At 39.0% G+C, this 13,633-nt stretch overlaps 1 protein-coding gene across 5 annotated transcripts in view; it reads left to right on the top strand.

Moving 5' to 3' along the window:
- The window catches only part of NALCN (sodium leak channel, non-selective), a 369,956-nt gene that overhangs the window by 321,231 nt on the left and 35,092 nt on the right, over positions 1–13,633 (top strand). For all 5 annotated transcript variants that reach the window (XM_037729607.1, XM_017503589.2, XM_017503587.2 and 2 more), the window contains 3 exons: positions 4,251–4,357; positions 10,276–10,396; positions 10,481–10,579. In XM_037729607.1, the coding sequence (XP_037585535.1) occupies positions 4,251–4,357; positions 10,276–10,396; positions 10,481–10,579 (327 nt within the window). The remainder of the gene's footprint in view (positions 1–4,250; positions 4,358–10,275; positions 10,397–10,480; positions 10,580–13,633) is intronic.

Here is a 13,633-nt window from a genome sequence, read left to right as displayed (position 1 = left end):
AACGGGAGGATAGCTACTGTAACAAGCCCACTATTAAGTAGCTTCACATAATGAAATATATATATTGCATCTTGGGTAAGTATATATTTGCAGTATATATTGCAAATGTATATATCGCAACTCTCCTCCACATGACCGCTCAGGGATTCACATGCCTTCTATCCTGCATCTCCCCCCTTGGCCGTGTCTTCAGAGCTTTCTCAATTAGCTGGAGATAAGAATGGAGAGCCATCTCCATCTGAGTGGGCTGTGGCAGACTCCTCTCCACCCACATTCCACCATAAAGAGCAGGGATACTGCAAGGGGGGCTGGAATTTAGTTGTGTGCTCCGGGAAAAAAAAGGCGGGGACACAGTTTGGTTAATAACCAGACAATTTTTGCAATTTCATGCAGTATTCTCTTAGGATTCTTATGTTACAAATAGATTAATAAAGTAAACCAACTACTGCTGATGTATAATCTAGAAAAGTATTTTCTCTTTGATCCCAATAAAATGATGCCTTAGTTCCTAAATGTGTATCTTCAAAAGGCCTACTAGACCTGAACTACGCTATATATTTCTAGTAAATATGGCTATCTAATATAGATTTTAAATGATAAAAATTGTTAGTTCTCTAACTGTTACAAAATACAGGTAACATCTTTGTCCAGCCAAAATACATTATAACTTCTATTAATGATGAGAATTGGAAACAAAGGCCGGACTGAGAAAGATATCCCAGGAGCTTTGATGAATCTGAGCAGATAGAACAAGGAACGTGGCCTGACAGTCATGCTGTTCCAAATTAGCTGATGAAGAAAATGACAGAGAGCTGACGCATTCGTCCACAAACTTGTTTGTGAAAAGAAGAGCGATTTTCAATCCACACTGAACAGAGGCCAGAAAGATAATAACACTTCAAGATGAAGCCTGCCAGGAATCTTGGATGACTCAGTATGTTAATAGCTACCTGAGAGCATGGTCATTTTACGTTATCCACTCATACCTGGCCCAAGCTGAAGATTGATGGTGACAGCAGCCAGGAGATGAGCACAGACACAGGTTTCATAATGCATTTATCCTCTTTCCTAGAACAGTGAGGTCTGTGCAAGGCTCAGAAGGAAAGCCTAAGGAGACTTAGCCATCACAGAGAGCACCAGCACCAAGCAGAATGATTGAAAAGGAATTGGCATGGTGAGACAGGGCTTGAGTCTTTTTATCCTCTCAAATCCAAATACAAGAGGCCAAGGCCAAGAACCCCATATGAGTGCAGGTGATGTCAGTTCTATCAGAGGACTGCAGCCCATCTTACTAAGAAAAGAGCTGAATCCAAAGAAAAGGGGAAAGTAGATACACCAACATTTAGATTACACACAGTTCCTGGTTAAACGCAACGAAGGTTGAGTCATTGTGCCCATAGTTTCCAGTTGGAAAAACGTGTTTTCTTGTATGAGGCTGAGCACTTCCTCCCTCTGCTCCTTTGTTTGTTTTCTTAAAACTCACCAGATGTCATGAGATCAATATAGATGTAGATATGGAGCCTAGGACTTAGTCACCAAAGCCCTGTAAACAAACTCTGAGGATACCTTTTGACAAATAGTCATTGAATATCAGTAGTGTCCAAGGCACTGTGCCAGGTGAAATGAAATGCGGAATGGAAATATTAGAAGGTCCTTGTTTCAGTTTTGCGGCATTTTGTGTCCAATCAGAACATGTGTTTCATGTTCAAGCAGCAGTAATATAAAATCAGCAGTTTTAAAAAGCCTGTGGAAGCAGAAATCACATGCAAACTATGATTTCAGCATGGGAAATTGTGCTTCTAATTGGGCGTACTGTGCTGGGAAAGTTTCCAGGAGGAAGTAGGATTTGAGATGAGCAAGAAAGGACCTTCCAAGCAGAGAAAGCCATGAAGAAAGACACAAAGCCTGCAAAGAAGAGTCACAGTGCCGAGGCAGGTGCGGAGCAAGGAGGGACCTTGACATCACAGCTTCTTAGATTGGAATCCCACTTTAGGAGAGGTTAATCCCTCTGGAACCTATTTCCTCCTCGAATGCTTCTCACACAATGATATTATGAAGATTAGATAAGCTTGTTTATGCAGAGTACCTTACCCAATCTCAACTGTGACTGTGAATTTCATTCCCGCCCATCTAGGAAAAAACTGAAAAACAAGGCCAGGAGTTAGGGAGAGATCCTCAAGCACCTGAAATGCCAGGCTAAGGGGTTGGAATTTTGTTGATGAAATAGAAACCACCAAGGAAGAGGAATCAGACACGTCCGAGTGCTCATAAAGTACAACGAACTGTTCCTAGTGCTATTTTTGTTACCCATATCCTACTAATAAGGAAAACAGGTGTAGAAAGATTAAATAATTTGTCCAACGTCACCCACCTAATAAGCAGAGAAGCAGGGAACTAGTGTCCAGGCACAATGGCTTTTAACGGAGATACCAGACTGCTTCACGCAGTCAAAGGTGGGGCCAGGTGGGTTCAGGAAGACAAATTGGAAAAGGTAGTGAGACCGAATACATCATGGGACTTTTATACAATGCACTGCAACACAGCCTTTTCAAATATTGTTCTGCATAAAAGGTGTGGTTATGGAAAGATAATTGCAATATAGTTTTAGCTGAAAAAAGTGGTCAATGTTAGAATAAAAACTTTATGAGCTCAGATACGTATAGGAAAAAAGACTGGAAGGGTATACTCCAAAATGTTCACTATGTTTGTGAGCAATTGTAGGTAAGTTTTCTTCCTTTTGTTTGTCCAGCCTTTATAAAGATGTGTTATTTGCATTAAAATGTTCTTATTTTAAAGAATTGTGCTGGTAATCCAGAAGGAGGTAACGTTGGCGTTAGGAAACTCACTGTAGTAAGAATGGAGACATGGGCCAGGAAGAACAGGGAAAGCCCAGGGAACTCTGAGCTTGATGCTGGGCTTCTACCGGGTTGCTGGTCCAGGAACAGAAAGGAGGAGGCCAGGAGAAGACATGGTTTAGGGTCAAAAAGGACTTTAAGCAGATTAAAATGGAATTTCTATTGAAATAGTCAAATGGTGATCAGTAATTTTACCATCTACACCTTGAACCCAGAGATGAGATTTAGGTTCAAAATATGACCGTCATAGCCAAAGAAACAAAAATAATCAAAGGGAGAATAGGAAATGAGTCAGAAACTTCCTACGGATGTTTAATTTTAAAAACCTTTATAGCAGCTTTATTGAGATATAATTCACATACCATACAATACACCTACTTCAAGTGCACAATTCAGTGGGAGTTTCTTTTTTTAGCATATTCACAGAGTTGTATGTGTGACAGCCACTTTTAGAACATTTGCATCTCAAAAAGAAACAATATATCTTCTGTCACCCCCATCCCTTTAGCCTTCACCTCAATCCCTAAACAACAGCTAATATTCTTTGTGTCTCTATAGAATTCACTGTTCTGGACTTTTATATGAATGAAATCACAACATGTGGTCTTTTCTGACCGTTTTTTTCTCAATTAGTATTTTCAAAGATCATCCACGTTGTAGCAGGTATCAGGACTTCATCCCTTCCTATGGCTGAATACTACTCACTTGTACGGTTGGATCACAGTTGGTTTGCCTATTTGTCCAATAATGGACATCTGGCTTGTTTCCACCTTTTGGCTATCATGAATAACAATTATATAAGCCTTTTGTACAAGTTTCTGTCGGGATGTATGTTTTCATTTCTCTTGCATAGGTAGCTCGGAGCGGAGTTGCTGGCTCACATGGTAACTCTGTGTTAGCGGTTTGAGGAGCTGCCAGCCTGCTTTCCAAAGTGGCTACACCATGATACATTCCCACCAGTAGTATGTAAGGGTTCCAGGATGAGGGCAGCGATTCCTCCACATCCTCGCCAATGCTTGTTGTTATTTGCCTTTTTGGCTATGGCTTTCTCTGCAGGTGTGAAGTGATATCTCATTATGGTTTTGATTTACATTTTTCTGATGGCAGATGGCACTTGATACTGAGCATCTAGTCTTGTGCTTTTTGGCCACTTGCATGTCTTCCTTGGAGAAATGTCTACTCAGGTCTTTTGCCCATTTAACTAATATTTTCAGCATCAGCGTTGAACTGCCTGTCTCCAAGTCTTTGTTACTATTTGCTGGGTAGCTATTCACATCACTGTTGTCGGGTAAAGGGCTTTTGGTATGCTATGAAAGAAGAGTTTCCTATCCTTTATCTTTTCTGAGTTCATTCTCTGACCAGGTTCCCCCTCTCCCCCTTGTTTTTCTATTTTAGGAAGATTGCAATGGCATATTCAGAATTAACGTAAGTGTGTCAAAGAACTTAAATTTAAAATTGAGACCTGGAGAGAAAAAGCCTGGATTTTGGGTGCCCCGTGTTTGGTAAGCATTTCAGAAACAATATTCTGAAGAGGATGGTGTGCTTGTCAATATAAGGCTTAAGTAGAATATGGCATAAAACTAAAAGTAATTTTTCTAGACATGTTAAAACCATCTTAAATCATACAGGGCAAAGTGCTAGATTATACTGGAATACAGAAATAAGACAGAGAGCAAGGAGTACGTGGAGTTCTACATAGCTTCATGAAACTACAGAAATATTATCTCAATATTTTTCTAATACTTCAGAAGTATATATCTAGATTCAAATGGCTTTAAAAATTAGTGAGACTTAAAAAAGGATTTTCTGTCAAATTAAAACTAAACTTATTCTGAGTTTGTATCTTTAAAGGAGGAGCTGATATCTTCATAATAGAACCCTAAATCATAAAGCTATTTCAATTTTAAAACCAATTTACACTGAAGGATTTCCATTATTGAAACACTGGAGAGGAAAATAATCAGTAGTAACACAGCTGATTACTTCTAATTTTTCCTTTAGTATTTCTTTTTCTTGAAATTGAGTTTAAAAGCACTTAGATTAAAGCTAGAAATACCTCGTACCTTCTTTCTCATCTGTTTTTTTAATGACCAGGAGTGGGATCTCTCAGTCTGTGTCATTGGCAAACTGAGTGTTCTGTCAACTTCATTTGTCCTTTGAAATTATCTGTTTTTTAACTTTTCTTTTCGAAAATTTCTTAGAATAACAACTGAACCACAGCAACTCTGCTTTTGTCACAACTGATGTTCTTTTCTAAATGTCAAAACTCTTTCAAAGGAATCACATTTAACCCAGCCGTACCCTAGCACTCACTATTACCTTTCTTTGGCATTTCTCTAATATGAAATTTGCTTTTATAAATAATCTAATATAATGAATATTGAGTTTTTATTTTTTTTAATATCCAAGAACTAAGAAAAAGGGTTCATTTTGGGTGTGTGGCTTCAGCATGGAGACAGAAGAATGTGAGACATGAGAATCTCCTCACCCCACTGCCAACTAGAAGAGCAGTTCAATTTCCATTAAAATAAAAATTAAAGGGCACAAAAATTTACTTCCATGAGACAAAAATTAATTATAGCATAAAGTAATTTATGTGATAATTAATTAATTAATTATTATTAATTCAACGATATCATGGAAGTAAATGAAGTCAGGAGTAGAGAACACTGGGCATTTCATTCCCTTCACTATGGAAAAGGTGGAGGGTGCCTCCCACCTCTGCCAAGCGAGGTACCCCAGGGGCAGCACTTAACAGAGACGGGCAAGGCAAGAAGAGAGACTCTGTGGTCAGGCTGCTCATTATCATCTGGAGAGCAGGGTTAGCTGGTGTAGTCACTGCCTAAGGCCATATCATCTGAGTCCTCTTGAATGGAGCCCTGCTGCAAAGAGCTTTGTGCTTGGAAGGGGTACTGCCATTCAAAGAGTCTGTAGGCATGTTTCCAGAAGCCAGACCTGAGAATCACCCAGAGACTGCACACTCACAAGAGGAAAGGTGCAGTGGGGCACTCCTAGGCTGAGGAGTGGATTCAAACCTCTTGAACGCCTACGGCCAGAATCCAGTTGTAGCAGATGCACAAGACTTTAACTCCATTCCTCTGGTTTCCAACTACATCCCACCCCAATCGTGTAAGAATCTTGTGGTGGCCTGAAGAGGAGGCATGGAAGTGAAGAAATTCCACATTTTCTTCCTTTCTTCAAGCCGGGGTCCTTGAGCTGCTAAGGATGGGATTGTTGTATGAGTTATAGGATCAATTGGATGTAAAACGGATTTGCTTTTCAGAAAGAGGCTGATCTTATGACTGAAAATAATCAAAAAGCTTTGGGACCTCCCCAAGATACCAGAAAGGGAGCTGGAACACACTTGAAGCTAATGTTTGGAGTAAAGTAAACCTGTGACCCGTTGTACCCTACAGCATTCAACCTATTCCACAAAACCAGCTACATGGGGTTTTCAAAATCAAAGTTAATTTCAATGCAATATTTTATGTAAGGTGTTATTAGGGGTTTCAAATGCAATGACATTCTAGAAGCATAAGCAAATAGCCTGGCATTTTTTTTAACATCGTCACAATTACTCTTGTCCATTTGTCCAGGTTGATGTGATTTGGATTGTGGGCGAAAGAAACACCTTAAATCTAATAACTGTCATCTGTAACCAGGATCACTTTTTATTCTTTCCTTCTGCAGTAAGCTAATCAAGAGTTAGAAGCTGAAAATTTTGTCATTTTATATTGGCTAAATTACGATTAAGAAAATAACATATTTAGGAATACACCTAGAGGAGCCTTTGGTAATTATAATTAGAACATAAATATGCACTCATTTGCGAGACAGTCTAGTTTCAATATTCTCTCTTCAGGTTGATAAATGTGCTTTCTTCTGAATCACCCGGACTTGAGTCACCTCAGTAAAAAGGATTAAACATATCATAAATTATAAATATGGTGTGATTTGTTGTAAGAAGAGGTCTGGAATATAGGAAAATGGCATGCATGGGAGAAAAATCAACAAAGGATTCAGGTTTATAATGAATGTATTTATTGAGTGCTTGCTATTCACCAGGTAGTATGCTTCTGTCTGTGATATGGTCCTGAATAAGCTATGACGCCACCACTTAAGAGCTTAAAGACTAGTGGAAAACAGAAAATAAAATTACAAATAATTTTATATAATATGCTAAGGGCTTTAATCCTGCACAGATAAGCCCCTAAGCTTACCTTTGGCTTACTCAAAACTCATCTCCATGTAATTTTGAGTTATACTGTAATATGATCTAGGCAGAAGGAGATCGGGTTTTATAGGGTCTGAGGTACAAACAGTTTGGGCTACCAGGGTCTTAGAAGGGCTTGTGCAAAACCGGGGTCCTGCCACTCAGTTTTCTTTGGCTTTATGGTATACCTGCCTCTGATTCCTACAGAAAGGCCAAGGGTGCAATGGCACACACAGGAGAAGCACCTGACCCCAACTATGACAGGATCAAAGAGAAGGACCAAATGAGAAGATACACTTGTGACCTTTTGAAGGACAACCAATAGGAACTAGCCTGGTGAAGCCGGCAGGGTCAGAGGCAGGAGGCAAGGAAGGTGTGGGCGTAGGTTTGGTATTGCAAGTTAAGGCAACTCTATGGCCAAAGTTCAAGGCAGAAAGGGTTGAAGGGTTGGGGCATTGTAGGAAGTACAATGCTTCTGATTTCTTTTAGGAGAGATGGTTGTGTAAGATACGGAATGCCTTTTTTGGACAATGTCATTTTCTGCATTTTCGCATCCAAGGGCAGAGGCTCAGTCATGTCTTCAGGGTCCCCCCCCCCATGGTTCCCAGGGAAGAGCAGCTCTCCTTACCATGACCTTAGGGGGCCTTGGAGCACCTCCTCTGGGAGGGAAAAAGACTGACAAAATTATGTGCTCAACCAATGTCTTTAGTTTTCCAAATTGGACGGACAAGATTATAATCTTTCACAAATTAACCAGAAAAAAATGACAACCTTTTCAATTCAGGGAAGGTAGTGGGTAAAAATGACAATAATGGATGACACTTGGGATTTATTGAAGGACTCTGTAGTTATAGGTAAAGTTTCAAACTTTGCCAGCACGAACAAAGCATAAGAACAAAGCAAAAACATCTTACATGATTAAAACTGAAAAAGATTTATTTTTTTTTAATCTGATAAATTCTTGTAAATCTTTGATGCTACATTTTGCTTTTCTTGGTTTAGTTAGATTTTATTTATTTATTTATTTTTTTGAGATGGAGTTTTGCTGTTGTCACCCAAACTGGAGAGCAGTGGTGTGATCTTGGCTCACTGCAACCTCCACCTCCTGGGTTCAAGCGATTCTTCTGCCTCAGTCTCCCAAGCAGCTGGGATTACAGGCATGTGACACTACATCTGGCTGAGTTTGTATTTTTAGTAGAGATAGAGATGGGGTTTTCCATTTTAGTCAGGCTGGTCTCTAACTCCTGACCTCAGGTAATCCGCCCACCTTCGCCTCCCAAAGTGCTGAGGTTACAGGCATGAGCCACCGCGCCCAGCCTAGTTAGAATATTTTTAACATATTGTAACTTTTATAAGATATGGAACATAAAAGTAGTTTAAGTTGCCGCAAATTCAGCTAAGGCAGCACTTCTACATAAAGAAAATGGACGAATAAGGAAGTCCAACATCAGATCTGAGAACTGGTTCACTTCGTTTTCAAAAATCCTTATTCAAGCAAACTGTGGCATCTGTAGAATCCTTATAACTTCCGTCTACTGTAAAATATATGAAATTTAATGGAAACATTCAGAAGGAAAGATTGTTGGAAGCATCCAAAAGAATGTGTTTGTACTTTCATGTGTAAAAAATACAAAGCAGAATTCCAAAATATGAGTTTCTGAGTGGGGTGTTTTCTCTATATTAAAGAACATCTCCACTAATCAGCACTAAGCCCTTAAGAGCAAATCAGTTTCAGTTTAATATTTTCTTCTTATATCCTCATCTATTTAATATTCGAAAAACTTCTGAAGGCACATCTTGTGACTGTCTCTATAGTTTAAAAAACATAAAAAATGGTAGAAAAGCACGGAACCAGATTTTCCCAGAGTGTTGCTTGTCATGAGGGTTAAATTTTGAGAAATGAGATAGGAGGGGGAAAAATTGATCAAAAATAACTTACACGGGCTCCACTGGGCCTACTCTATTAAATAGTCCAGAGCTCAGTTCCTCATTACCTTCAGTAATTGTACTTACAATCCATGATTCTCCAGTGTTTGGTTGTCGAAATCTTTTAATTATTTAAAATTAGCCTCTAATAAGTGGGGGAACACACTGAAAACTTATTCCATTAATAACAAAAATGTTAGCTAAGACCCATAACGATGAAAGAGGATGCAATTAGTAAAAAAGATCACTTTTATAAGTGGGAAGAAAAAAGTATAAACATGTTAAAAGAAAAAGAAATGAGACATCCTTGGCCCCCACAGAAGTGGGAGCTAAATGGTCAGTACACATCCATAAAGATGGAAACACCAGACAGTGGGGACTTCAAACAGAAGGAGAAAGGAAGGAAGAAAGAAAGGAGGGAAAGGGTGGAAAAATTACCTACTGGATTCTGTGTGCACTATCTGAGTAATGGGTTCTCTAGAAGCCCAAACCCCAGCACTGTGCAATACACCCATGGAACAAGCCTGCATGTGTCCCCCCACCCCACCATCAAATCTGTAAGAAAAAAGAAAATGAATAATAAGCCAAGGAGTTTCAGGAATCAGGAATCAACGGTGGAGGTAGAAAGCACACCACGCATAGAAGGGACCAGAAGAAGAGTCCACTGAGAAGACTCAGAGTTAATAAGAAAAACAATCCCATTGGAAGAGAGTAATTTGTAAAAATACAGACTACAAGCAAACCCCTCTTGCCATCTCAGTGACCTCTAAAGGCATCACTGCTTTACAGCACTGTGGTCACAATGATGACACAAGGTGAAATAAAGTGACTGAATTCTACTCTATACTTTCCATACTTAGAGAAATGTGATTTATGCCTTTAGAAAGATTTTCAATTACAAAACTGTTTCAAAATCCACATCCAAAATCCAATGCTCCTTTGTGCAAATCTATAAAACCATCTTCCCAGTTCTTGGGGCAATCAGGACAAGGTAGAAATGTCACAGAACCTCTAGAGCCAGAACTAGAGCTGTTTTACATTGAGATCACCCATTCATTACCTAATGAACATAATCAATTGTAACACACTGATGCATTGTCACGATTTAACAAATGCCATATAGCATAAAAGTGTGTGTGTATACATATGTGTGTGTGCGCATACACATATACACACGCGCACACACATCTCCCACACCCACGACTGATAAGGGCTATAGGTATTTGCCTTCAGGTGCTTCTTATTGGAATTTCACAGAACATTCCTGTATCGGAATTGCAGGGCGAATCCTCGGAACTTTAATTTCGACAATGTGGGAAATGCTATGCTGGCATTGTTTGAAGTTCTCTCCTTGAAAGGCTGGGTGGAAGTGAGAGATGTTATTATTCATCGTGTGGGGCCGGTAAGCGAGCTCATCAGATCCTTTGAACACTTCAAGAGCAGCTTTCATTTCCTTTTATGAATAACCATATTTTCCTTTATGCAGATTCATGGAATCTATATTCATGTCTTTGTATTCCTGGGTTGCATGATTGGACTGACCCTTTTTGTTGGAGTAGTTATTGCTAATTTCAATGAAAACAAGGTAAGAGTCTTTGGTTTGGATACCACAGGGTTTAGTCTTTCCTAGCTGCTCACTTTGAGCTATTTTTTTTCTTTTCACACATGGCATGAAGTCGCATTAAACTGTAATGTGACTGGTGTAAATAACCTCTATAACTGTTTTGCAAGCTACCTCATAGCTGCCTTTCAGACCCATTATTTAAGAGTACAATTCTCTTGCTAAATGTACTCTTTTGGTAACAGTGTCATTAATTCAACAACAACTGAGAAGCATATCTCCTATTGTTCACATTGAAAAGATGTGCAGCAAGTTATTCAAATACAATAGCTGAAAGTGATTCGCTAATTACAGGCAATAATACTTTCACTAAATGTAAATTGTGTGCTTCTGTGTAACTTGGTAGGTGAACTCAGAATTTTGATGGGGGTGGGGGGTGTCTGGTAGAAATTTTAAAATCCTAATTCACAGAAAAAAAGATTTTGTGGCTGGGCACGGTGGCTCACACCTGGAATCCCAGCACTTCAAGAGGCTGAGGTGGGCAGATCACTTGAAGTCAGGAGTTCAAAACCAGCCTGGCCAACATGGTGAAATCCCATCTCTACTAAAATATAAAAATTAGCTGGGCGTGGTGGTGCACACCTGTAATCTCAGCTGCTCAGGAGGCTGAGGCACAAGAATCACTTGAAGCCAGGAGGCGGAGGTTGCAGTGAGCCAAGATCACGCCACTGCATCCAACCTGGACAACAGAGCAAGACTCTGTCTCAAAAAAAAAAAGATTTTCTAATTTCGTATAAACTTTATATACTTTGTGAGCTGAGGAAGGCTGTTGAGTTTGTAACAGCTCTAATGATTAGAACAAAGGCTCACAAATGGGAAAACAGCAATGCAGTTTCCTATCAAAGTGTGAGTTTGGGGAAGAACATTCTATTAGCCCTCCTTGGAGAGGGGCTTGCTCATGTAGGCACTTGTGCTATGCCCTCTATTGTTTGTGAGGCAGTCTTTGGAATCATAGTAAGGGAAAAGCATGCAGTTTTTGATCCCACACTTATGTACTAAGATTGTGCATATTCAATCAATTCTCACAACTCTCAAAGCATGTTTGCAGAAAAAGCAGTGGCTAGTCTGGAGCTTCTAAGGCATGAAAAATAGGGCCAGAATTCGGAATTGGTGCCTATTACTGCAGGCTCTATGATTCTTCGAGGGCAAGAGTATAAAAATGTCAACCTTCGCTCTGCATTAAGTTGAAGCTGGATCTGCCTGTAAAGCGCCGTGCTGCTCGATGTTATTCTCGGCTAGGACTGATTCCCGTGCGTTCACATCAGAGCTCTTTAGTTTGTGTAGCTACACATGGGACTGTATCTATCATTCACTGTCCCCATGTGTGGTGCCAGTTACCCAGTCAATTGACACCTTTGATGTGTGGCTATGAGCATGTCATTTCATTTAGGCTTTCAAAGAGTGAGATTTAAAAATTCTTCTTTTGGGCTCCAAAAAGAGGACCCTCCAAAACATGGGACCTTAGAGATATAAAGAACAGTAGTGATCGTGTCACCCAGCCCCTTATTTCACTCCTAACACATTCATTAATGAGATGCTTTGAGCCCTACAGTGTTTAGTTTAATACCAAGCAGAAAGAGGAAGAAGGATCTTTTTAGATGCCTTTGAGCCATGTAATGGAGCAGACACTGAGAATTCTAGAATATAAGCAGAAGCAAATCAGTCAATTAACAGGAGAGTTTAGGCACTACTTGCCCAGAACACTTTAAAAAACCTTCTGAGCAGACACCTGATTTTAGGAAGATTAGAACCTATCACAGCTCACATTTTAGCAACATACATAGAACGACATAAAATGTTTAGTAACTGGAAATAAGTGTATAATTAATTGCAGTGCTTGAGCTTAGAGGAGTGGCTGAGGTAACCAGAGTAACCAGGGAGATCTCCATCCACCACTGTATTCATGTTCTGCAGGCAGGAAAGAGTAACTTGGCCTGTGTAGGGATCTGGGGAGCAAGTTACATCAGCTGAAATGGGCACTTAGAGAAAGGAGAAATTGACAAGAAGTCATATTACCAAACATTACACACTTGATTTGTTAATTGGAGATATCAATTGCTAAATTATGTAAGCCTTTTAGAAAAGTTTCTTTCTCTGCAAGTATTTTTTTAGAAAGCAGCTCATGAGCTGCCATGTAACAGCATTTACGTATTATTCAATCATTCAGTAGATTTAGATGAGCATCTACTAGGTTGCCAGATGCTGCTCTTGACACTGAGGACCTGGCAAACTAAACACTTAACACAGAAAAGCATTTGCCCTCATGGAGCATACATCTTAATAGTTATACCCAAAGGCACAGAGGTAAATTTCCAAATATAGAGACAACAGAGATAGAAAATGAGGGAATCTTTGGGGTACAATTCAGAGTCATGCAAAAATATGTCTTCCTTCAAAAATGGAAACCTCTTTTAAAAGTTCTATGTCTATTCTAGTAATATAGTTTTTTTTTTTTTGAGTTCTCTACTACATAAGACAATGTGTTTGATTAATTAACTTAATTTGACAATAATAAACTTTCAGAGGTTTTTCTATATTGATCAGAGGATACCTCCCTGTTTATTATTATTCCAGATCCTTTCAGAGTTCAACTTTCCAAAAGATACTTTTTGTGTAACAAAGGAATTACATTAATGTCTATGGTGGCCAGAGAACATGTGTTTGTTTATAATTAGTGAGAAAAGTGGTTGAGCAATATGAATATCAGAAAAGAACAATTTCAGATAAACACTATTATTGGGAAAAATGATATATTAAACAATAACAAAAGAAACTAATTGCCAGAAAGATACAGAACTTCCAAATCTCAAAATGTACAAAGCAAAAATCAACCGGGTTATAAAAAGAAGCCAGAAAATCCAAAATCGTGATGAAAGATATTAGCATATTTCTCTTAAAAGTCTCATAATTCAGAGAAGAATAAAAGGAAATACGAGATTTGATACAATAAACACCATGAAGTGAACATCTAAGAAAAAATTCTAATTCCAATAATTTGAAAATGTGCATTATTTTCAA

Source organism: Cebus imitator, unplaced genomic scaffold (genome assembly GCF_001604975.1).
Source record: "Cebus imitator isolate Cc_AM_T3 unplaced genomic scaffold, Cebus_imitator-1.0 Scaffold312, whole genome shotgun sequence".
NCBI classification, from domain to species: Eukaryota; Metazoa; Chordata; class Mammalia; order Primates; family Cebidae; genus Cebus; species Cebus imitator.
This window is presented reverse-complemented; position numbering and strand designations above follow the sequence as displayed.